The following is a 26342-nucleotide window of genomic DNA, read 5'->3' on the forward strand; positions in this document are numbered from 1 at the left end:
TCCCCCGAGCCCCGTCTGCCCGGGCGCTGCCGCTGCCAAGATGGCGGCGCCGCCTCACGCCGCTGCGTAGTGCCGCGTCCCGCCCCGCCCGGCAGAGCGGGAGACCCCGTCGCCGCCACGTGCTGCCGTCGCGCGCGGTGCTGCTGCTGCCGCTGCTCCCGGTGCCGCTGCCCCTGCCGGTGCTGCCTCGGCCGCCGCCGCCCCCGCGCCCCCTGCACCCCGCGGCGGAAGATGCGCGTGCAGTGTGCGGTGAGCCGAGGGGGGGTGGGGGGGGGGGGGGTGTGATTAAGTCGCTGCCAGCTCCTGCAGCGGTTTACTCCAAGCTCAGCAGTGCTTTATTTCAATGTAGTGTGTAAAGAGGGCAAAAAAAGCAAGGGTGAGGCTTCTGTTGCCTCCTTATATTAGTGGAAGGCCACGTAGTTCTATTTAACAGTGAGGCTTAGTGTGCCAGCGCTTGGCCTGTTGTTGCAAAAAGAATTGGGAGAGCACCTGAGATATATATATATATATATATATACACACACACTAGTAAAACTAAACCTATTCCCACTTATTTACTTAAAACCTCCTGAATACTGGAAACCCTAAATGAGAGCACCTTGCTAGTGGCTGAGCAGCAGCAGCTGGGATGTATTCAGAGCAGAAATGAAACCGATAGTCTAATTTTACTCTCCACCCTGAGTGACATACAAAATAGGAGCCTAAATGATGGGAAGTAAATTAGATTTTCAAATTAGGTAATGTTTGAAGGTGTTAGAGTATTACTATGTTTATTTCATTGTTAATATTCTGAGATGTTTGAAAAAAGTAAGGAAAGATAAATCATACCAAAATAATTTAAATGACATTTAAAAAAAAATCAATTACCAGGTAAGGCTCATTGCTGTGTGGAGGAAGAACCCTTTGCACAGACACAAACCTTTTGCTGTACTCCACCCATGGAACAGAAAAACACAGACTGGGGAAAAGTGTCTGCCTGGCTTCGGTGGCAGGGGCGCCTCGGGGCGGGCTGAGGAGATGGAGGCTCTTGAACCGTGGCTCAGGACCACTCTGGTTGTGTGGCACCAGCATGCGTGTTCCTGCCTGAAGAGGTTTTTCTAAATGTGGGTAGCATCTCTTGTCCTCGTACGGAAGGGACTATATACAAAATTAAACATGTATAAATCTGTATATATGATTTTATGTACTTTTATATATTTAGTCCTCTGCTGAGGAAGAAATCCCTGGAATTCAGAAGCTTAACGTGACTGGTGTTAAGACATGCTGTAGTTCTGCTTGAGCCAAGACCGCTGCCAGGCTCTGGGCTGGCCAGGCCATGTGGCAGGGGGAAGGGGACAGTCCCTGGCCTGAGAGCACGGTGTGCCCACGCTGCCTGGGGCTGCTGGCTCTCCCCAGGCAGCTGAAGGCTTGCATTGGGCTGATGCGTGGAGATGGGCCCCAACAGGGCAGCCCTGGAAAGCCTGACAATTTCTATTGAATATAAGAGTGTGTTTTAAGATGTATAATCCTGGTTCTGCAGCATGGCCGCAGAAATAACTTCCTGAAGAGTGGCTCCTGCTAAAGGCTTGCTACACAGAAACAGTCGGCATTTGCCTAGGCACAGCATGGGGTTTTATCAGCAAGGTTTTGGGGAGACATGGAAGTTGTTAACAGCAGGTCAGTTGGGTGTTTGCATTCAGGCACTGTGGGATCTCTTATTATACCTTTTTTTATTTTTCCCGTGCATACCTGGGGTTACTATGGCTGGGAGTCAGTAAACTTGATTAATTTTCTAGAAATAGTTGCATGGTAAATAAGTTCTTAAATAACTCCATGTCAGCATTCTTCTTGGCTTGTTTCTATCAGCATTAGCCAACTCTTGCTGTTCAAATCAGCCTGGTAACAGTTTTGAAGAATTGCAGAAGTAATCCAAGCAGATGTATTTCCATGGAAGGGTAGTACAGGAGGAAAGAAGTAAAACCTTAATACTGCGAGTTAGATTCCTATTATCTGTAACTGCTTTTTGGCCTTAGGGGAAGTTCATACCTAACAGTTAAATCTGTGTGAAATCACATCATATTTTTATATTGGTCTAGCCGCCTGGATAAAAGGAAAACAGGCGGAGTGTGGCGTTGCTGATGTGGCAATGCATCGGGATCCGTTTGCAGTTAGCTGTGGATTTGTTCAGGGTGAATAGGGGGAGTGTACAGTAATTATAATTCTGGCCTTGTGAGAATTATACTGTCCTAGGTAGGAAAGAAAGTGCCTCAAAACTAATTACAAAATATGCCTGTCATGCGGAGTTAAGTTTCTGTAGTGTTTTCTTCAGTTTCCTGAAAAATTTGGGTGGAAGAATCCTACATCAAAACAACCAAGGAGTACAAACAAGATCTAGGATTAAACAGCAAGCAGAAAAATCATGACTGAACTCTGTAATGGTGACAAAATAATTGTGATCGCTTACAATTAGCCTGTTTACTTCACGGTACCAATTCAGACTTTTCTAAGAAAGCATATACGCTTGTGTTTTTTTAATTAGCTCTCCTTGATTTTTCTTGCATATCTTAATTAAAAGTTTGGTTGTTGTTGTTAATTATGATGTACTTGTTTAGCCTTTTGTTTAGTCTTTGTTCTGTTTATGAATGCTGCCTTCGAACAGCGTTGCTCTTACTCAAACATCTTGCATGATAGTTTTCCTCTGGGGTTACGGAAATGATAATCAGCCTTATGCTTGTGCTGTTTCCAGGTGCCAGTAAGAGGCTCTCTGGAAATGATAGCTCAACAGACAGGCGTTTTGTGTTCTGCCTTGACCTAGCATGGTTTGTCGGAGACCAAATTTTAAAGCATTAAGTGCTGGTCAATGGCCTGAACTGCTGGTGAGACTTTTATGTGTCCACTTTGGTTGCATTTAGAGTATTGGTTTTGGTGGTTTTCTTTTTTTCTTGTGGAAAGAGGCTTATAGTGGAGGATCTAAATGTGTGTTATTCTTCTGTAGCCTTTTATACTTTATCAATTTGTTTTTCTCCTCAAATTGTTTGTAGCAAGTATAGCATAGAAGCACAGAAAACTCCTGACCTCTTGCAAAACAAAATAATATGTCAAATATTACAGTATATTACCAGATTCAGAAAGCAATTGACTTGTGAACTGGGCTTGATGAACCATTTTATTCACAGTGTCTTTTCATTATTTATTCAGATAATTGATGCAGTATTTGAAGTCTCCAAAGTGCACAGAAGCATCTGCAATTTCAATGACATAGTAAACTATTTTTAAAGAAAAATGTACTTTTATGTCCTCACAATAGAGAAAATACGCAGCCCTTGTTCCCATAATGATTTAAAGTTAATGCATGGGAGAGGGAGTTTGGGATTTCCATAAATTAAGGGTTTTTCCCACCTTTCAACAGTTGGTTTTAGTGCTGAAAAAAATACAGATTCTACATGGGTTTGGTAAGAATTCAGTAAGAAATAATTGTTCTGGTACCCCCAAACCCAGTTCAGGTTATCAAAAGTAGTAACTACATTGTTTGTGAAACTGTGCTTGTATGTTTCCAGTTCAAGAGTACATTGAACAGATGCCTTCTATTCTTGTCCACTTCAGTATGTTTACTGTGCCTAGGTCATGTTCTTGTTTTTGTGTTTCTAAGTGCTCCTATAGCCTCTTCCTTCTAAATGCAGTCAGCTGCTCCCTGATTTGGTTTACATGCTCTTAGTGTCTCCCTCGGGTTCTCTCCATTCACCCGTCTTTCACAACAGTCTCTGCAAGCTTTGTTAATCAGCTCATCCATTTGCATTAGAACAATTTTTTTCTCCAGTGCAAGAAAAATTGTTTGCACCCCTCAGTGCTTGCTGTCATTCCTTAGTTTGGAGCAAATCTGTCCCTGCTTCCTGGTTTATTATCAAATATATCACTTGCTGTGCTCCTAGCTAAACCTATGCTTCCCTATGGTGTGTTTTTTTTCTCCATGTGTGTCCACCTATGTTATCTGGCCCCTTGCCTGCCTTTTAAAGAAGAAAAAAAACTTTTCTTCATGATTGATTTCTTCCACTCGGTTCCTTTCATTTTCTTCACTGACTAGTAGTTTTGTCACTTTGGGGATTTCATGCACTATTTCCAACACAGTTGACTTTATGTGAACTGTTGTGCTCCATATTTCCATGCAGTGTATAGCTAAACAGTCTTTGCATCTTGTTGTTCAAGTTTGTCTTTATTTTTAGCTTTCCTTCAGTTAGGCGTACTGGCTTGCTATAAGAAAGCAGCAGGTGTATTTTTGTTTTATGGGTAATACGTAAGTAGTGGGTTTTCCAGCCTTCCCAGCAAGCCTGTTCATGGTGTATTCTTCTTGCATTTACTTCTGCATAAGAAGGCACAATGGCAAATTTCTTGTAGTGTTTTTACACCCCAATTCATGCACTTTGCCATCCTTGCCTCTACTTGCAGTAATCATGTGAAGCTACGTTTGGCTAAGCTGTTGCTCATTGCTTAAGCAGAATCCCAATCCTCTGTGGTATATAAAAATGGTTATCACTTAAGTAGAACCGCTTCCATTGGAGAGGCTTTCTAGGTCAGAAGAGATGGCCTGACACCCTGGGGGCAAGGAAGACTTGCCCACCTCAGTGCATATTGCCCACTAGGACTTTAAAACAGTGCCCTCCTGGGGTTGGTTCTCCTACCAGCTGCAGGCTCCTAAAGCCCACCACTGCTGCAGGTCAGGCTGTGGGTTACAGAAGACTGACTTGCCTCCTCATGCCTGCTGTTTTGTGGAAGTATTAACACCTGCGGTTAATCTGCTTCAGCTTGTTAAGGGATATGAGGAGTGGCTGGCTGCTCCAGTTGTGGAGGACTGATTTTTAATGAAAAAGGGATGACTAAAAATAAACTTGCAGAAAGAAGTCTTGGGACATGACTGGGTGTTTCCTGGGCTGCTGGGATGTGTCCTTGCTGTTCTGTAGTCCCTGGGATCTACATACACTTGCTGGAAAGGTTACTCCTACAGTAGCTGTGTGAGGGGTCCAAGTCCTGAGTAGGACTTGGATGCAGGAAGGGGGAACCTGCCAGAAAGCCCACTGTGCAGTTTGCAGTGGCTTGTTCAAGCTGACTGGTGTGTGGTACAGAGGAAGGAGCAAGAAGATCAGAAGCAGCAAGTGCTGTTTGTCATGCAATTCCGTGTCCTGCTGGGTGCTTTCCAGTCCATCAGTTAACTTACACTGGTTGTGAATGTCAGGAGGCTTATTTCACATGATCTGTGAAGCCTCTTTTTTTCCCAGTAAGTCAGAGCCTTGTGATGCCTTCACACTTGCAGGACAGCCAAATTTCCCACCTCATCAGTAGGACCTTAGAGGAAGAGAAGCTGCTGCTCCACATTGCCCACAGCTGGCAGTGAGACCGGAGGGGTGCAAAACTTTCTTGCTAGCCCAGACATCTTCCTCTGGTGGAGGGCAGAAAGAAACTGGTGCCAGACTTCTCTCCTCTTGTCCTCTGCTGGTATGTGGGGGAAGATATTAAGGTCAGCCCCAGGCTCTGTGTGCTGTGACAGCGTAGGTTGTTCCCTTTACACAGATGGTCTAGCTAATGAGAGTACATTGCTGAGTAGAGTTCTGAATCAGGGTTATTAGCACCCAGAACTAGCTACCCTTTATGGAACAACATAGTTGAAAGAAATCACTAATACCAGGATGCTGGGTGCAGCACAGGCACTTCTTGGATCTGTGTGCCTGTCTGCCTCTTGCTGATCTAACCCTACAGATGTTTATGGGGATGTCAAAGCCCACCCTGCCCTCCCGGAAGGTGTGCTGTCAGTACAATGGGAGGTGTGTGGGTTTGTCCTTTCCATCCATTCAGAGTGGTCTCCTCACAGACTGGGCTGTGGGGGTTTGCCCTTCCTGCACTGGCCCGGAGCTTAAAAACCCCTGGTGCAGGTGGAGGCTGCAGGTGAGGCCTGTTGGGGCTGGTGAGGCCAGGGAGCTCCCCGACAGCAGCACGACCCGAGGCTTCCCTGCTTGCTCGTCTCTGAACCTAACGCTGTGCCCTGCAGACTGTTCTCCTGGAAACCTGTTTGAAGCTTTGCCAGGCTGTGTTGCATATTTAGCATCAAACAGTGCTTCTGGGATCCTCCTGTGGTATGGGACTGTCATCGGCTGACGTGCTTTTTTCTCCTGTTAACCTGTCAGCCCTGCCGCTCAGCGGCTGCACTCTAGCAGAATGGTTAAGCTGAGCTTACGGACAGGAGAGGGAAGTGCTGATGGACAAATTAGGTACACCAGAGCATCTGGCCTGTCCATCTTAATATGAACCTTACAAGCAATCTCTTGTGTAGAAACTGAAGTTTTCCTGGGTTTTAAAAGAGCTGAATAAAGTGAAGTCTTCACTAAGTTTGGTGTTGGGGTTTTTAAAACTATTTCCCTCGGTTTTGAGGAAGCACTTGGAGTAAGATACTACTGTTCACTTTCGTGTGGCTTTTTCCCCAACATTCATTTTTAGTATCTTTATTTTGGTCCGTATAGTTGATGTGACTGTATGTCAGATGTCTTTCCTTCATTCATTACTTAAAATCTTAGGAAACATGTAATAGTGTCCCATTCTGACAGATTTTTTTTTTAAATTACTGTTATGATTTTATGATATAATGGAAGGGTTGGCCCTGCTTTCCACATGAAGCAGTGAGTGATGGGATTCGGGGCATTCCTTGCTTCAGGAAATTCTGCATCTGTCAGCAGCATGTGCAGAAGTGCAGTCTTGTCATGGGTGTTCTGGTAGCCCCTGCTGTCACAGGGTGTGCATATGAAATGTCTGAAGTCATGAACTAATAATGCCAGTGGGAAGAGGGGAGGAAAAAAGGCTTGGTGTGCTTAATGTAATCTGGGTGCTGAGGAGAGACTGCCATGTTCTGTGCTGGTGGCATTGAAGTCTTTGTGCCCTAGCATATGGTAGATGAAAAGTGACAAAGGCAGGAATAAATAAAGCCATGTCATCATCCACCAGCCTGGGATGCTCTCCTCACCAGCTGAAGTGGGTGGCTTCCTGCACAGATGACAGCACCTAAATAATTGGCCTCATTTTCAATGTTGAGCACCTCTGGTCATCAGCAATGTCAGTGGGAGTTACTGGTTAATGGTTTCATTGTGCCTTAAATTTAAATAGTGCTGTTAACCTGAAAGGTCAGAAGCTGAAATCTCTGCTAACAAACCATACCATTTTATGGTGGGCATGTGGATTTGCTATCTGATATTTTAACAGAAAGAAAAAGATCATCCAGACAAGAGAAACGGAAGGAGAGAGTCAAGGGAAAGAAAACAGTTGCATGCTATAGGACTTTTTTTTTCAGCACTCAAGAGTTGAAACTTTGAGATCTTATGCAGCATCACTGTATTTGTCTGTGTTGCCTGTATTAACAGAAACAGGACCTCTGCAACGGCAGAAAAAAATCCCATCTCTTAATTGGTGTCATTTTTTAACAAAGTAAATGTTCTTTGCTCACTAGGTATATGTTGGTCACTCACACTCTTTAAATATTTTTAAGAGATTTTTTTTACTTGATATATATATCTTCTGTTGGCGCTGGGCTATGGAAAATGGTAAAAATAGAGGTCTGTTAGCTTATTGGGTGAGTTTAAAGTTCATTCATTGTTTGATGTCAGAAGAACAATTAAGTTTTATCTGAGCAGAGCAGGGTGTCCCTAGATGCAGGTTACAACGCATCCAGTGATACTATTAAAAGAAAGATTGTTTGTTGTTGCATTGGGGAATCCTTATAAAACATCAGGAAAACTGCCTGGAAGAATATACATGTGTTCAAGCAATGGAATGAAATAACTCTTAAACTGCGGGTTGATGGCCTGTAGCTGGATAGACTTTGAGTAGCTGTTTTGATGTGACTGTTGCTTTTCTCAACACTTACAAATTGGATGTGCTGGAAATTTTGTTGTTGTTGTTGGGCTTCTGCTGCTTAGAGTTCTGGAATTGGCTTTGAGTCATGGTCCAGAGTCGAAGCTTTTCTTACTAATTAGGAAGCATCTAGATTGGAGTTCCTGAAACAAACCTCAGTGAAGATTGCTAAGTGTTGGGCTCTTTTATTTTGCTGAGGTGCTTCTGTGCTTCCAGAGATGAGCTTTTCTGAGTGCAGACCAACAGGGCCTTGCACAATTGGCTTTGTTTAGCTGATAGAGATGCTGTTAATGCAGATGTTTTCCTTGTCTGGTTCCCTAAACTGTCTGAAACTTGCTTCACATTAATTGCTCCTTGAACTTAACTGCTCTGCTGAATTGCACCAGACATTGTATGGTACTGGTCAGAGACCCCAAAGAGGCCAAAGTTGAGATAATCTGCTGTCTAGGAGACTGGACAGGACAGCAGGAACCCAATGGTCAGGCTGCAGTGGCATTGGTGTGACCAGAGATGAGCTCTGGCTGAGCCAGGCTCCCCTAGTAGTCACTGGAGATCGGCTTGATGCATTGCTGGTGAGGTCCAGAGCATGATAACCTAAAGGATGTCTAGAACAAGGTGGGTGAATTGTGCCTCGAAAGTGAGACCACTTCTCATAACTGCTTGTATGAGGAGGTTTGGAGAGGAGAGCCCAGCTGTGGACCTGCATTGTCAGGTGAGGTCAGTCCTTCTGCACTACCCCCAGGCTGCTGGAGTTGGTGTCCTTGTGGACAGATTGCAGATGAAAAAGCAAAGAGGAGGGGGGAAAGAAAGCATCCTAGCTCCTGCTTCACCTCTTTTGCCTGGCTATCAAATTAAAAGTCAGACTGAAGCAGTGAAGCACCTATGCTGATCAGAACATAAACCTGCCCTCGTGCTAACCTGCCAGCTTCTGCAGCTCAGCCCCGCGGGTCCCTGGAAATCCAAGCATGCTGTATGGATTGCTTGAGAACTGTAACCCGAGTCATTTTATTAGGAAATTAAGCCTTTAGACAAGTTTTGATAGCTATAAATTAATTTCAGATAGGTTTCTTTTAAATATATATCGTTAAAAATATCCATTGTTCATCTGCCTTAACTTAAATGAAGTTGAGAATGACCTGTTAAGATATGTCTGACATTGTAAAAGTAGTGTAATGAAGATCATAAATGCACTTGGAAACTTGTAGTGATTAGATAGGAAAGACTTAAGGCTTTTGGATCAGTGAGAGTCATCTAGATTCCCAAGACATGAGCTCCATAAACTGTAAAGAGCAAGAAGAGCCCCGAATGATTTTTCTTGAATGATTTTTCACCTTCCTCTGGCCCCTTCCTGCTTGTGTGTCAGTGCGGAGAGTTCAGAGTCATCCTTGGTCCTTTCTGCAGTTCTGTGCCTGCTTTGTTTTTTCCACCTCTTCCCCTCTGTACTTCACTGTCTTAGTTCTTGTTATTGTTATAAAACTGTCACTTCTGGAATCCAGATCATACAATAAAAAGATGAGTCATGTTCATAAGGGAAATTGCTCCTTGCAAAACTCATTCCTGAGTTTTGGTTTTGGGGTGCACTTGAAGCAATTTATTTAACCCTTAACTTTTTATCTGTAAAATGAAAGGGGTAGAATAAAATGAATGTAGCTGAGAAGCTTCCTGCAGAGATGCAAGTACAAGAGTAAGCTCCGAGATGTGAGATGAGCTTGATTTATGTAGCCAGGCCACTTAAAACTTTTTCTCCTTTTAAGCACCTGGGGTTTGGGTAGTATGGTGATCACTGCTAGGTATGTGATGGGTATGACCCAGGTGAGACAGATTTCTTTAAATGTGAAGTTGTAAGGCTTGTTTACATTCTGCCTACTGTTATTAAAATACTCTATGTAAGTGCCAGCTGTTCTAACAAGAAGTAATTGGGACAATTAATAGCTCTTGACACTTTTTATTGTCTTTATTCTCTTCTGTATCTTCCCTGGCTCTGCATCCTTCCTGTGTAATTGCAAGTTGCAGGAGACGTAACCCTTCTGTATGCTGCTTGTCAGGCTCCTTTGATTCCCACTGCACCTCTTCTCTGATCCGTTCTCCTACCAGCCGCCGTGCGTTCTTCCCCAGATCTTCTTCTGATCGCTGTCTCAAAGCTTGGAAACATCACCTCATTAATCCCCCTTTCAGCTTCTTAGCTTTGTTCTTGTTACCGATATTGTTTGGCCTGAGTGCGAGGCATATAGAGCACCATTACAGATGAGTTTAAACTAGATCCATCAACTTTTCTAAAATTAGGCAATACTGGCTGAAGGACCTTATTCACATTTTTATGAGGGTTTTTGTGCTCACACAGACGCATTAAAAATGGCTGAACTCATGTAAATCTCCGTGGTAAGTCTAGACTTCTACAGTGTCTAGGTCCTTTCATTATTTACAAGTAAATACATTTTAAAAATGCAGTCATAAATCTTTGAAAACTTCTTCATTTGTGCTCGGTAGAAACTTTGCTAACTGTATTACGCAAAATTGGCAGCACGTAGAAATGTTTTAACTCTCCGTAGGTAGGGTTGAATACTGCTTATAGCAATGGCAAAGCAAGCTGCAGAATTTATGATGTTTGCTATTGAATCCAAGTTTTAATATCTCTAAATTTAAAAGGAAGAAAACAAAATCAGGGGACCGAAAGCATTGAAATGTGTATTCCTGAGGCAAAAGTAAAGTAACCAGGGATTGGGGGGAGAAGAATTAGTCATCTCTCGGTGCTGCATGAACATAGTGTATAGGCTGCCTCTTGCTTTGTGGCACTGACTGTGGTTCTTTAAAATGTATTGAATTTTGGCCAGAGGAGATGAGCGATGTGACCGAGGGCTGCAGTGTGTTAGCTGGGAGCCAGAGCAGAGCGCAGGGCTGGGGCTGTGGGGCACTGGCCGCCTCTTCAGGTGGCTCAGGTGCTCACCCTCACGGGATGGCTTTGCTGCCATGGCAGATGCTTTTACGTGAGGAGTAGACTCTCATTTTCCTCTTGCCTTTCTCCTCTTCCTACTAGGTAGGCCAAATATTTCTACAAATTCTCCAGCTCCTGTTTTTTGTCCCCTTTCTTGGCATTGCCTGCTGTGTTCCCCTTGTCGACCCCTCCTTGTTTTTTTCCTGTTAGATTTTACATGTCAGGAGCGTGTGGGGCTGGGAGGGGTTGCTAAGAGCATCTCTGCTTCCTTGCACAACCACACAAGGAGCTCTCCCAGGTTTTCACCAGTTTCTTAGATGTGTGTGCTTATCCACTGCCATGCATGCATGCCCATATCAGTGTGGGTGCCTGGTTTCCAGCTTTGAACGTGAGATGTCTCATATCAGTGAGACTTCTCTCCTGATCAGAGCTATTTACATCTACTCATTTGGTTACCTCTGTGCTCTGCTGTGCCCTTGAGAGCTTTGTTCCAGTCTCCCAGCATTCGAACATAAGTATCCACAGTGGGATTTGCAAATACACACCTTTGGAAAATTGGTGTGTGATACTTAGAGCAGCTATGCAGCATTCAAATTACACATCTCATAAGGCATGAAAAAGGTGGGCAAGCAACATTAAATAGTATATTTGTACAAAAGGAGCTGAATTGTGACTTGTGGGAACTGGGACTGCTTGCCCAAGTTTCACGTATCAGAATTCCTCATAAGTTATAGTCTTATATGTATGTAGGAAAGTCATTTTTGTTTGTGGATTTTTTTGCAGCTTGTCTTTTTACTCCTGGCTTTTTTGAGGAGCTAGGTCTCAACTACTCCTGGATTTTTCTTTCTGGGCACAGATCAAAAAGGTGACAGGCTTGCCAGGTAGATTCATGATGTATTTAATCTCCCCAGCATCAGGAGGAATCTCAGCACAGCTGGTACTACATTGCATCAGCCCAGGGCTTGTGCAGCTTGTTGGTGGGTCCATGACAGGCAGAACGGGAGGTAGGGATGGGTTCCTGCATTCCCGAGGGGATCTTCTAATGAAAGAAATGAATAAGCTCCAAACCACGTTGGTCATCCTTTGTTTCATCTATCGCCTCAAAAAATGTGCAGTATTTCAACTGTGGATCTCTAAACTTGTGGGTAGTGTTTGATTGACTGCCATTTTATGTTTGTCATAGTGAAACCTTAAATTTCTAACTTTTTTCTTCAAATATGTGAATTCACTAACCTCAAAGAGCCCAGAGAAAATTGCAGTGTCGTGCAACATTAGTCCTGATCACACACTCCTGCTTCATTTCCACAGGGCAGCTGGTAAGGTGTCTTATTTTCGTGGTGGTTCTTTAAACTGTTCAGTAGCTAAGTAAGCTGATTTTGTTTGTTTATACAGCAGGTAGTAAGGTGCTCAAGTAAGGAGGGGGGTGAATGTCAGTGTATGTGCGAGTACACTGCTCAGTGATCAGTGTTCATCTGCCCCCAGTCCACCCCACCTCCTGTACACATGCATAGAGAATGGCAATCTGATGTGTTGGACTGATTTTTTTTTCCTGTTCTGAAGTCTGACTCTGGGCCAAATTGTCCATTGCATCTCACCCAAGCTTTTCCACCTGAATTAGGACTTCCAGCATCCCAGAATTGCATGCTTAGCTTCATGTTTCCCTGTGATTTTTTTTGTGGATGGTTTCAAAATAGTTTCTCTGTATGTTTGTAAGGGGCTTGCACCCTGATAAACTCCCTCTGTGCTCTGTTGCTCTTTTTTAGCTAGACTCACGCAGTGAGGTTTCCAGTGGTGTATGTGGTGGATGAGATTTTAAATTACTATGGGATCTGCTGATGAAAATGCTACGTGTGAGCTCAGTGTTGTTAAAGATAGTGTTGATGTGATATCTTGAACTGGAGACTGTTTCTGCAGAGGTTCTTGAATTACTGCATAGGGCAAACCCTAGTGCTTGGATCGTGTAATGTCCTTTCCTAGCCTGTTGTTTTCTATTAAATCACTTGATAGCTCAAATCCACCTCCTATTCTCCCATGCATCTCCTTTGTTCCTCATCTACCTGCACCCTCCCATCTGTCAAACAACAAAATATTCTTTGATCAGAATAAAATACTAACTTTATGATAGAGATGTCTGAGGAAAGAATAAAAACGTAGTTCTAGGCATAAATGTTTAGCCCTCTGGTAGAGTGGGAAATGAGAAGATGGAAAATGCCAGGTTGTAGTTCACAGGCAGCAGCACTTAAATGGTTTGCTATAATCATATTAGGATAGAATTAAACTGAATTCTTTATTTTGTACTGCAGTGAAATAGGACTGTTACTGATCATTTTCTCCTCCCTCTTGCTTTGATGATTAGCGTGGAAACTCGAGCAGCAAAAATTACAGGAGTTCTGCAGCAGTGCACCGAGGAACTGGTGTGAAAGAGTCGGAGTTGGAGTTTTGTGCCCTTGCACATGAGAGCTCTGGTGCTTTCCTAATAGACTGAAAATGAGACTACTGCTGCTTTTTAAGAGGTCTGTTCCAGCCACATTGCTCTACAGCTTGGCAGATGGTGGCATGTGAATGGTTTCATATTGATTGGATGGATTTGCCTCGGGGTAAGAGGAGTGTGGGGCCTTAAAGATGCACTTCTAGCTTTTTTTTCCTTTTTGTTTAGTAGGGAAAAATGTATATTTATAAAACACTTCTCTCAAAATCAGAGGAGTACATAGTAATCAAAGAACTGAAGTTACCTGGAAATAAAAAGTCTTTAAATAGATTATCACAAAGACCAGAAAGCCAAGAGTACTTATTTACTAAATGATTACGCTTTTACATTAGAAGAAAGTGACACTTTTAATTAGTGTTCAAGGCATATGGTGAATGAGAAAATAAGCTTATTTCATGCAAACAGAAATCGATGCAAATAACCTTTCTCCTTGTATAAAAAGGGATGACTTGAAACTCAATACATATTCAAGAAGGTTAAGTCATTACTGCATCACTTTAATATTAGTTAAAGGCCAACAAAGAAAATCACTACTCTGCATATACTTACTCAGCAAGGATTGCTATATATGAAAGAATTAGCTTGATGGTACTTTGTAGGGGAAAAACCCAAAGAAGCCCTTGTCTGTATCATGCTGTTATTCTTTAACCTCGGTAAACAACCTCTTGGGTTCAGCCTCAGCACAGGTAGTTGCCAGACATCTTGTAATTCTCATAGCAAGCTATCCTGGCTCATGAAGACGCTTGATTATCTTGGCTCATTGTTGCTTCTCACACCTCTGGTTTATGCTCTAATCTCATAAGTGTTGTTTCTAAATCCTTTGGTATGAAATGAGTCTTTAAATGTTTGTACAGCACCTAGCACAAAGGATCCCAGTCTCATTCAAGCCTCTGGGTGTTGCTGTAGAGCGTTGGGTGAGTTTATATATAAATATTTTATAGTAATAGAAGTATTCCTTGAGGTATTTGGCCTTAAATAAAGAGGGGAGGAGGAAAAAAAAAAGCACTTGCAGATGTGGGAACAGGGGGGAGTTCAATAAATCAGGAGGCTTACGCACTGTTGAAAAGTGTATCCTTCCCATGTATTTGTCTTGTGCTTTGATGCGTGCAACAGTGATTTCATAAGTGAATTTAAGCCAAAATACGTCATAGCAGTATCTTATCAAGTTGTCTTCAGATTTGCTTGAAGGTATAGTTCCTATTTTCTAACAGACTCTCCCCACATGTGAATTATTTGTACGCTGAATTTTGTGTTTTCGTGAAACAACACTGTCACGCTGAACTTGATGCTAATTTTGTTTCTCCTGCAGTACAGACCATTCCAATGGGTGTGCTTTCCCTTTTAATTTCATTTTGTTCTTGGAACTGATTGGATTTTACCATTTAGTTCATTTTTGCTGAATGAAATGCTCCTGCATAAATGTTAAGGTCCCCTTTAAAAAAAAAATCAATGGTAAAAGTTGAGGTGCTTTTAGTTTCTGTCTTTATTTGAGCTTACTTCTGGGGAGGAAAAACCACAGAACAGTGCAAAACATATATGTATTTTTTTCCTCCGCTTGATAAGCGTGTGGGGAGGGGGGGGTTCTGCTGTATATCACAACCTAAAGCTATTCCAAGAAAAATCTTTAAGATGGTTACTTGAATCTGTGTACACTGCCCACCTGGTGGTTATGGAGTGAACTGTTACTTTAAAGAATAGTTTAAACAACAGCCATGTTTGGGGCAGGCTAATCTTGCAAAGAGAGCAGTACATATAACAGGAGTCTACTGTGTGATAAGGGGAAAATTCAGCTCACTGACTAGATGTTTTAATGTGCGAACTCTAGGGAAATAACATATTGACTATTCTGTTGTGCGCAAGAAAATTGAAGAACCCTTTGCAGACAGAGGGCTTGCAAAGGATTCTTTCTGTTTCTCTTAACCAAAATCTGTGGCAAGATGTTTGAAATCAGCAGGACGCTTAATGCTGCTTTGTTAAATAATGAGGTAATATTTTGTCAGTTTTTCTGGGCAGCATCTGTTTTTCTCCTTTTTCATATGTTTATGAAGGATTCAGTTTAATCTTCTGAAAGTAAGAGATTAAAAAAATCATTCTTCAATTTATCATTTTTCTTTTCCTTTTGATGCTTTTGGAGAATTGGGTTGTCTTTTATTTGCGGTTTCAATCGGCTGCTGTTGCCTAGGACATTATGCCACGTAAGGCTTCTAAACTGCACAGAGTAGGTAGTTATTAACGCTGAATTGGCTTCTGGTATAGTCCATCTGGGCTCTGTATGAGAGAGCTTGCTAGCGGCTACTGATGCTAAGATACCCGCAACCTTTGGGATGTATGCGTGGTGGAGAGGGGCTCAGTGATATGAGATCACTTCTTTTAAGGGAAACTGTCATTAATGAGTCAAGAAACTGCTCATTTATGGTAAGGAGAGGGAGGGGGGGGCTGGGAAACAACCCTGGGATTTCATTTTGATATTGGATTAGCTGTTTAAGACAAGTTTTTTTTTTTGTGGGGATGGAAGATTGCGTTTAAAATATGCTTTGCTGAGGGGCTTGCTGGCTGATTCTGGAGAGGCTGTATTGAGAATTTGATGCTTTACAAATGTGTCACAACTGTGGTGCTGTGGTCAGGCACTTACCCTGAAAGATAAATGGTACTGTTGGAAACACGAGAATAAGGTTGACTTTTTCAACAATAGGATTCTGCCTTTGTCTTTACAGAGGGAGGCCTCTGAGGACGTTTGAGCGTTTGTTTTAGTGTTCCTCGGAAAGCCTGCATGTGTGGGGTGCTTTTTGGAGAAGTGGTCAGTGTGCAGAGTACCTGGATTTATAGAGCGATGAAATAGCTGGGTTTTGAGGAGAGCGGTGTGCAATTATTGTTTCAGAAAAATGGCTGAATCTTTTGATATGCATAACAAATTTATAGCAGCAAAGTAGGCTGAAGTTGGAAAGACTTAAAAATAATTTCTGGGTTCCTTCTTCAATGTTCTTAACCCAGAAAGAGACCGGGTTTAAAAAAAATTTGCATTACAAATTTAACTTTAATATTCGATATATATTTGCACGTGAATGTATGGTAATATACCAGCTCTGTAGCATTTTGATGCCAGTGTGTTCAGCCTAATAGGTCACTTAAATATTTGAGTTAGGAAATCTGTCTTCCAAACTAGTTTAATCTTTGCTAGTTTTTTGCTAAGCTACAAATGTGCTCAAAAAGATGTATGGTAAGAGAAATTCTCTGCAGCCCTTTTACATTGTTCATATTTTAATTGAATTCAGTGCTCGTACCACAAATAGGTTGTATGATGTCTTTTTAAATGCAATTTTCTCCTGGCTTGGTCTGTTTGTAGCTGGATTTTACAATCTTACAATATTTCATACGTTTTATTGGTGTGTTTAGTCTGTGTGTGTGTTTGAGCGTGTCTGTGGCTGAAAGAAATTCAAAATGTACAGAATGTCAGCTCTGAGCTGAGCAGTTCTGAGGGCATATTTGTAGGTTTAAAAAAAAATAAAACTTCTAGAACAGAGATCATATGTGATCACGTATTTTTGCAAGTGGTTTTTGTAGGTGGGTTTGGTTTGTAAGTGGGTTTCCTTTCTCTAGGAGAGAGAGCTCGGTGGGATTGTAACATGGCCCATCCTAGCTTCCTCAGCTTCTAGCTCCTAGGCTTAAAACCATTTGCAGTAATACTGAATTTTTAAGAACCATCTCCGGCTGTGCAGACGGACGCCTGAGCGATGAAATTAAACGTTTCCTTCGCGCGGGTAGCGCGGTACTGGCGGCCGTAGTGGAGGTGAACGTAAAGGCACGGTTAGTTGTGACGAGAGGGTGCCGTGCCGGTTAGTTTGGCCAGCGGGTGCCTGAGGAGAATAACTCCGGCTCGGGGAGGGGAAGAACCGAACGGGTCGCGGTGTGCGGGATCGGCGATGAGCCCGGGCAGGGCTGCGGGATCGCAGCCGGGGGCCCAAGTTGCACTTTGTCCGCGGCAGCCGGCCGAGGGCGAGCCCGCATTGTTCGGCCGGGCGCCTTCCCCTCAGCCCGGGGGCGCGGTGCCGTGAGGGGGGGGGGGGGGGGGCGGGCGAGAAGGCGCCGTTGGGGCGCCCCGGGCCGAGGCTGCCGGGCCGCTCCACGCCGCGGGCAGCGCCCACCCGCTCTGTGGGGCCACGCGGTTGCCCGGGCGGGGCGTGCCGGGCCGCGAGGCGGCGTGGGCCGAGGGCCGGCTCTCGGCTCCCTTCACGCGGGCCCGGAGCGGCTGAGGCGCGGGGCGCGGGCGCTGTGGCGCGGGGGGTCAGGGAAACCATGGGCGCTGTCAATCTGGCGGCGGCCGCTTTCAATAGCACCTGATGTTGCGGCGCCTCCCCGCGCGGCGGCGGCCAATGAGCGCGCGGGCGCCGCTGACAGATGGTGCCATAAAGGGGCGCGGCGCGGGGCCGCCGGCAGGCAGCGCCAGCAGCGGGAGCGCGGCCCTGGCCGTCCCTGCCCGCCCGCTCCGCTCCGCGCAGCTCCGCGCCCGCTCCGCGCCCCCGCGCTCCGGCTCCGCTCGCGTCCTCGCGCCGCACACGCGCTGTGCGTGGTGGATCTCTAACAAACACCAATAAAAATCAGTTCCCTGAAACCTTAGCCAGTCTGTAGAAGAGTTGAAGCCTTTCAAGACCCAATATTTGCCATTAAGAATGGTTATGGTAGGTATTGGTAGATTTAAGCTCGATCGTAGCGGTTTGCTCTAGAGGTAGCTGTAGAGGCTAACATACAGATTTCCCCAAATCTGCATCATTCTCAGTCTGTGTTTTCACATGGGTTTGGCTTGCTGCTGCTGTGTTTGTACATGATCTCTCCCTTTTTTTCCCCCCTCTCTCTCTCCTCTCCTCTCCTCTCCCCCTCCCTCCCTTTCATATTTAATGTGTGCGTGTCCTTTAATAAAGGATGTACTCGGTCGTTTTAAGGTAATTGTGGCTTCTCCCAGAATAAAGAGAAAAGCTCGTTTCTGATGCGAGGCTGGTATGTGGCTAACCGAAATGCAGAAGGAAGAAGAGGCTTTTTTTTTTTTATAAGGGGCGGGGGGGGAGTTAATTTCCACATTGACATTTTGGAGATACAAATGCGGAGCAAAATCCTTGGGAGGGGGGGAGGAGAAGAAAGGGGGGGGGAAGCCTCAAGATTGGTAATTTTCTTTTGGTGGACTGCGCAATAGGTATGGTAATTTTAAAAGCGAGTGATTTATATGAGCTTCAGTAAATGCTGCATATTGTATTTCAAAGAGTTTCCTGTCATGACCTCATAAAAAGAGGAGGAGGCTTGTGTGTGTTGCAGCGCCTAGTATATGTCGATTTTGTTGCATCGCTGGGCAGCCGCGCTGTAAGAAGGAATGTCAGCTTTTACATAACGCTCTCTTTGCTTCCGACTCGGTGAGGGGCTGTGAGGGTCCATCTTGGTGAGCACAGATGGAGTGGAATGGCTTGAAGATGGTAAGTGAGCGCGGCCGGCCGGCTCGGGGGCTCCTTTGTCCGGGGTGGCGGCGGCGGCGGTGGGGCTCGAACCGCCCCGGCCCCGCCGCCCGCGGGAGATGCGCGGCCGCGGAGCGAGGAGGCAGGGAGGGAGCGAGCCCCGGCGCGATGGCACCGGCCGGGCCCCTCCGCCACCGCCACCATCACCGCTGCCACCGCCACCACCGCTCCTGCGGGGCCCCGGCCGGCGGCGGGCGCGGACCCCGCGGTGAGGCGCAGGTAGCGCGGGGGCTTTGTGGAGGGAGGGGGGGTGGGGGGGCAAGGAGGATGGGGGGGTCTTTTTTTTGTTGTTGTGTATTTTTTCGTGATTTTTTTTTTTTTTCCTCAGTATGCCGGGAAGGAGCCCGGAGGCATTTCTGTGAAAATAGTATTTCTATTTTTAGAGCGCTCCGAGCCGCTCGCTTCGCTCTTTTGTGCTCGTCTTCCCCCCGCGGTGCGTGTGCGCGCAAAATGGCACGGGCAGGGCAGGGGCAGCGGCAGGGGCAGCACCGCTCGGGGCCGGGGGGGAGGCGGGGGGCACCGCCCGCACAGTGCCCCCCCAGCCCCTCCCCGGTCCCCTCCGGTCCCCCCCCGGCTTCCCCCCCCCCCCGCCCCGGGTACCCGGTGTGAGCGGGGAACAAAGCGGCGGCCTTCTCCCATTCTTACAGGATTGTCTTTGTCTAGCTGCTTGTTGTGATGGGTGTAAAACAAATAAGATTAGACTGAGCAGCCGAACTGAAAGCGATAGCTGGGAGGAAAAGCCAATGAAAGGTTGCCGGGGAAACGAGCATAGGGGAAGCTGAGTGGGGGAGCAGGTGGCAATCATGTGGGAATACTGCAAACAGTGTAAAAAAAAAAAAATCTAAAAAAAAAAAAAGCAGGGGCTACCTCGATTATCTTTGCTGTTCTTTGTGGCAGTCACAACTTTAATTATTCTTTATAAATAGGTGTTAATTACATTTCTGGCTCAGGCTTACAGTGATTTCTAGAAATCTGTTTTTAAGCATCTGTTCTTTCTCTGCAAGAGGGGTATCTTTTTTCCCCCCTTTTTTTCCCCTTCCCTGCTGTGAAATTGTACGTGCAAAAAATGGCAAGGAATCCTGTGAGGCAGTATAAAAAAAAAATGTAAATTATATTGAATGAAGTTGACAGAGGTATAATAGTGAACTCCCACAGCTGATAGCTTCTGCAAATCATTTCTTAGATTTTTCCAGCAAATGTCCCTATGAGAACAGTAGGTAGAATGAATTTACCCTAAGCAGTGATTTTGTGTTAAGTGATATTGGTATTTTTACAAAATCAGATGGTTATATGGCAGAATAATCAGTTCAGGGGAGTTCACCATATCCTGCAGTTTATGTGCTGAGCAGAATTTACGAAAATAACGAGATTATTCTCCTCTTCGTCTCCAGCCCCACCTTTAGCCACCGTCTATTCTCCATCTGCTGTAGCAATACCCACTTTCAATGGCAGGCTCCTTGTGGCAACTTTACTTCTTAAACTGCAGCCGAATATTTCGCTAATTGTGCTGGTCTCTCATTGTGGTGGTGAACAATGTGAAATAGCAGAAGTGCATCTTTAAGGGAGGCTATTGGTGCTGAAGTGTTAAAAAAGCGTAGTAGACTAGTAAGTGATAGACGGTAGCGTAAAAGATATAAAAATGTGGTTGCCCAGAAAATGCTTATCTATCACACATCAGGAGGCACGAGAGAAGCAAAGCAAGAATACAGAACACGCCTTTCTTTCTGTCTTCACATTTCCAGATTTTTTTTTACTTTCTTCTTTTCTCTCATGCATGATTACTCCGAATGCAAATCGGAGCAGGGATGTTAGTGCTCGGTTTAAATAGGAATGAAAAGAAAACAAATCCCCCTTCTAATTTGCTTTGTTTTATGTATAGCTTCTGCTGCAATCCTGCCTGTAAAGAAGTAGCTGAATGGCCCTCTGAAAACTGCTCTGCTTGACAATGTAAAGGGGAGAAAAATCTTCAGGGTGTGTGTGCAAGTGTGAAATTGTGTGCTTTATAGTCTGTGCATGTGCACAGATATATTCTGATACGTATAACAGTTGTACGTGAGTACAAATGATTTTCTTCCATTCTGAACAGAGGTACTGTGTTCTAAATCTGTTAACTTAGTCATGACAATAAATAAGGGTGCCTTTTATTATACACAGCTGCATTGTTTGCCTTAAGAGTCATCAGCTAGTAGTTACATTTTCATTTTCTGTTCAATTTGGTATTTTTACAAATACTTAAAAATAATGTAATCCTTGTTTTATGGCGCACGTGTTCCTGCCCCGATCTTCCTCTTTTCTTTGTTTTACGAAGATATTAATGAATACAGCCTGCCTGTACATGGTGACATTCTCTTCTTGCATGTAAGAGACCGCATTGTAGAGCCTCCTATAGAAAAAAATAGCTGTTAAGTTGGTGAAATTAACAGCTAGCTAGCTTGGAATACCAAAGAAAGATTAAGACATAGTCTTGCTTTTTAGATATAAAAAAAAAAGGTAGAGGAAGTGTAGCTGTCTTTAGACACGGTATATTTTAAGTATTGTTGTCTTGGTGAACAACTAGTCAGGATGAATTTTACAATTAGATATTGATGCAATGTGAATCCCAGCCCTCAGTTTAAAATCCTGTCTCCATGTACTTTGCTAATCAAGTTCCCATGTTAGATATAGAGATGCCTCTCTACTGTTGACTGGCTTGGTTGCCTCCTTTGCTTTCTCTTATAAATTTTGCCTTTTTGAGCTCTCTGATAGTGAGCCGAGCTGTTGTGACAAAGGATGGTTACACTGAATTAGAAGGGGTATATTTAAAAATCCCATTTGAATGGGTTTGGAATAGTCTTCCTCGTCTTTATTTGGTCCTGTTAAATATTTTGACTCTATTGAAAGAAAATCCAAATGGATCAACCTTACATATATTTAATGCATTGTTTTTGAAATATCTTCTAGGTTACAGTGATTTTTTTTCTTTTATTATTTTTCATCAACCTTTCTACTTCGTATGCTGCAAATGTATTAATTAAATGCAGGTTGTTTTGTGTGCAATTGCCTACTGTTGGTACATAACCTAGAGCCACTCTACACCCCAAGGTTTTTCAAAAGAAATAGTCTGCTCTCATCCCACGTTCTGGCAGGGGAATTTGTTTTCTTTGGGAACTTGCACTTTCAAAATATTTCAGTAAGAACCCCAGGCAAGAAATGGGCAGTGGCAGAGAGGATATTAGAGCAGAGAGGGAGAGAGATGCTGATAACTTGACAAATCCACTTGTCTGTTTCGGCAGTCTGCGTCCACTAGACAACTAATTTACATGCCTGGACACATTAAAATGTACATTTGTTTGTCTGTGGGACAGCTGACTGGATACACTTGGATGCACTGGCAAATACTGCAATGCAGTATTTTTTTCAATGTCATTGGGGTTTGGGGGGAGAAGTGGGCGCAAACAGTCTTTTTGTGAGTGAGACGATGATAAAAAGCATGGCACCTTTGTAACCGATGGGCCAGATTTTGCAAAATTTGCTAATCCGTGGTGGGAAGTCACCCCTCCCCCATTGCACTCCTCTCTCCCTCGTTCTTTCTCTTCTTCTTTCCGAGCAGGATGGAGGAAGAGATGAGTGTGCATGGATTCTGTGTGTGTGTTCATGCATGTGCATCTTCCCCTCGCATCTGAGCGGATGCTAAAGAAAATACTGGGATTGGGATGAGAATGGAAAGGGCACTCCCGTAAGGTAATACTCTTGAATCGTGCGTGTAAATGTCCGGTTACCGAAAGCATAGGACTTTGAGTAACTCAGACAGCAGGACACCTTTTTCCTTTTCTAGAGAATTTTGCAAAGAATAGGGTAATGTGTCAATTCAACAAGTAAAATAGATTTAACCATAATAAAATCGGTACCTAATGCGGACTTAGCCTTTGCATTTAAGTACGTTTAACCATTTGAGATGATGCAGAGTGAAGATGATGGAGAAATGGGCGTTCAGTTCCTATTTGCTTGCTTGCTTTTTCTTTCCCTCAAATGATCCATCTTTACTTGTTAAAATACTGGAATATTTTAGGTACAGGGGGCTTTTGTAGGTCACTAGCTTTACAGCAAGAAGAAAGGAGGGAGAAAAGGTCTCAATGTGTCAGAGGCGGTAATTGTCTAAAATTAGCCATCTAGAAAAGGAAGGGAAGGCTTGGAGGAAAGAATGAGGCACAAATACGTGAAACTGCACTGTGCTAGTCAGGGAGATAATGAGTGATAAATCTGAACTGGTGCAGTGGTGTGATGCCCATTAATTTCTCAGAACCTTGACTTTGCAGGTTTGTTACTTACTTTGTTGTTCACACCTTTAATTATAACCAGTTTTGGATGATAGCTTGGGGCACTGAAGATGAGACCTTTTTGTTTGTTGTTTACTTACTTGAGTATTCAGACAATTTGCAATAGTGTTGGAACATCACTGTAAGAAATCAAATGCTTTCAGATGAGATTATAATAAAAATGCAATTAATTTTTGCAACTACCTAATGCCGTCTCATTGGTAGCAGTTAGATTGCTTGCATGTATTCATAAAGAATTAACTCAATAGCACTGGTGGTAGGTTTATCTTTATTTTCCATATTGGTAATCCATGTTTTTCCTAACAGTTTTGGGTCTCCTAATGCATTATCATTGCTTTAGGGCCCCATAAAGTAGAGAGCAGGAAGCTGAGCATCTTTCTTACCTATTGTTCTACCCTTGATTGCGTTTCTTACGTGAGGACTTTCTCCTTCAATGAAGAGAATCCGTAAAAGTCAGGAAATGCTGTGAACCAGCAACAAATCCTTAATTAAATGGGAAGTAAAAATAGAGTATTAAGAAAAAACACTTAAGGGGAAAAAGATGGCTAAACCTTTGTGTGTCCTTTCTGGAAATGGGTTAGTTGCACGATAAAATGCAAGCCTGGCTTTGACAATATTTAGAGTCGTGATGTATATAAGATGCTGTAGTACGCCTTTGTTGCTAAGGCACACGCAATTGCGTCAGCGATGCTGTTGTGATGGGGAATTATGCGTCCTTGAATTCTAAAAAATACTTTTCCTTAGGTTCATTTCTTAATAAGAAATTCATTTTTACTGCTATGAAATCCCTCATATGTTACAGTTGGTGTTTTTCCCAACGCGCGGATTGTGCGCCAGCGTTTTTTAGGATGGGGGCTGTAGAGTGTTCGACTTCTGAACATCCAGAAGTCTTGGAGGTAAAGGCAACACGATATGTTTGTTTCAGAGCAGATGCGAATGAATACTGGAAGTTGCTGTGTAATTCCTTGCTTCAGGAAGGTTCTCTGTGTAATGTCGGTGCTTTTTGGTGTTGGCAGAAGGCAGTGGTGCCACTGGAGCCCTTCCAGTAGTGCCAGTCCTTCCTACCCTGTTGCTCCACCATGCGACTGGGTGTGCTGGCTGATCTGTGGAAGGGAAACTAATGGCTCCCACTGGGTCTCAAGTCATCAGGGAGAGTTGGTGAGGGCATGGTCCCATGTAGAGACTGGAAAAGATGGGAAGGTCACCGCACTGCGCCTGGGCCCTGTGCGCCAGCTTGTGATTGCGTGCGTGCTCGGTTGGAGGAGCTGATGGCTCTTCTGTATTCACTCCCAGGTTGAGTGCTCCTTAAAAGCTTTTGTAGGTACATGAGGGATGAAGGAAGCTTGTCCTCTTTTATTTTTCCTTCCCTTATGAATCTTTCATAATTGCGTACTTGAAAACTGGCAAAGACAACAATACTCACAATTCATAATTTAAGCTGGATCTGACTCATCCCGTAGTGTTGTGTGCGGCTGCCCAATGAGAACGTGGAATTCCAGGAGCCGACTGTCACGTTATCTCTCGCGGTGCAGATGAGTACAGTTGCCAGAAGTCCACATTTTTCTACAGCTATTAAAAGCAAAATTGGTATCTGACTCTGAGAGTTATCATTAGGCTAAATTTGCTTGGAAGATTCCACATCGGGGATTCTTTTGTTTAATAAACAGATTAATTTAAACTCTAAATGTGTGTTATGTGCTTACAGCGGGTAGGAAAGGAACCTGTTCAGAGCAGCTCAGGTTTGAGAGGTTCATAGTAAAAACCTTGCAGGCAAAATACTAACAGGGTTCTTTGAGTTGAATGCTGACTTGTGGGGAGGAGGCTGTGCCTGTTCTCTGTCCTTTGGAGCTGATGTGGTGTGGGCTCCACAGACTTCAGCAATTCCGTGCTTGATTGTACAAAATTCACCACTCTACAGGGTTAACCCATGTTTAAGCTCCTACACCGTGGTGAAGTGTTAACACATTCTGCACTTGGGAGCAGAGATCTGGGGATATGTAGTTCTTCACTCAATAGAAAGGTTTGTAAATGTGGTTATCGCCTGCTGTCCTTGTATTCACCTTCTCCTGCTGGTATACCTGGAGCTTCAGATGGAGGTCGGTGCCTCTGCTCTACAGCGTGCAGAAGAGCTGGTGGGCACAGACTCGCCCCTTTTATTTCTGCAGAGCAGAAGGCGCAGTCACGATGCCGTGGAAGTAATAATGCATGTAAACAAATACTCCTTAAATAAAAATAGTTCTAATACCGCTCCCTGTATATCTTTGTTCCAAATGAAGTTACTGGCAGTAGATGAGTAGGGGGAAGTTGATTTTTAGCAGAAAGCGTGAATGCTGGAAATTCTTCCTAATGTGCGTGTGCCAGCTATTCTGTAGCAATATTGCTGTTGATTTCCTTCCTGTAAGAGCAGCTGTTCAGGGAATTAATCTCATTGCTCGATGCAGAGGGTCCTGAAAAATGCAGTGCGCAACTGCTGTGGTGGTTGTGGCCATTTTTTAGAGTGGCCACCGATGGAAGGTAGCGCCATGATCCAGCACAGTCGCATATTGTTCTTTAGCCTAACTGGGCCAGGACAAAATTACCATTTTCTCTATTTCGTGTGCTCTGTGAGAGATTCCGGAGTGCACTTCAGAATTTGACATTGTGTTTGATAATTTATAGAGCACAGTTTATATTTAACTGTAGACACACTAATCCAGGAAAAAGAGTAGTGTATTTTTAGAATCCTTTTTTATTGTCTCTCCTTGTCATTACCCAACTACTGAAAGTGTTCATAAATGTAGATGCTCACTGGGATAGAAATTGAGCTTAATCTCCATGATTAGTCTTTGCTATATGCAAAAAATCAAACATTATTTGTGCGATGATACTTGGTTATCAAGAAGCTTTGCAGCCATTTTGGTAGGAGCCAATGTGCTCCCTTCCGAGGCTCCTGCCCCAGAGTGGACTATTGCACCTAGGCTGAATGCCCCAGCAACTGGAGATGCTTAGGTGACTTTTTTCCTTATTTTTTGCTTTTATAGTGACACAAGGTCATGTCTTCCGTCATTGTCTTGAGCTTTCCTTTGAGGTGAAACACTGGACTGGGTCCAGCTCTAAAGAAGCTTTAAGTCTGACTGGTGAAAGAAGAGAACTAGACAACAGAAATGGTGTTAGCATAGTTATTTCGTGTTTTTTTTTTTTTTTTTTTGCATTTTTATTATTTTAAAGTACTTGTAAGATGTTTTTCGTGTTTGGGCTATTAA

General features: G+C 43.9%; 1 protein-coding gene across 12 annotated transcripts in view; it reads left to right on the forward strand.

Annotated features, from left to right (window-relative positions):
* The first annotated feature begins 216 nt into the window (after positions 1-216).
* ELAVL4 (ELAV like RNA binding protein 4) overlaps positions 217-26342 on the forward strand; it is a 79662-nt gene continuing 53536 nt past the window's right edge. The window contains exon 1 of one of the 12 annotated variants that reach the window (XM_035332618.1): positions 217-249. In XM_035332618.1, the coding sequence (XP_035188509.1) occupies positions 232-249 (18 nt within the window). In that variant the 5' untranslated portion in view covers positions 217-231. Of the gene's footprint in view, positions 250-15012; positions 15272-15561; positions 15702-16467; positions 16504-17747; positions 17963-18163; positions 18279-18447; positions 18472-18498; positions 18746-18874; positions 19004-22385; positions 22505-26342 lie in introns of those variants that run through there. The other 11 variants (XM_035332614.1, XM_035332611.1, XM_035332613.1 and 8 more) reach the window with 11 other exon arrangements.

Source organism: Oxyura jamaicensis, chromosome 8 (assembly GCF_011077185.1).
Source record: "Oxyura jamaicensis isolate SHBP4307 breed ruddy duck chromosome 8, BPBGC_Ojam_1.0, whole genome shotgun sequence".
In the NCBI taxonomy this organism is placed as follows: Eukaryota; Metazoa; Chordata; class Aves; order Anseriformes; family Anatidae; genus Oxyura; species Oxyura jamaicensis.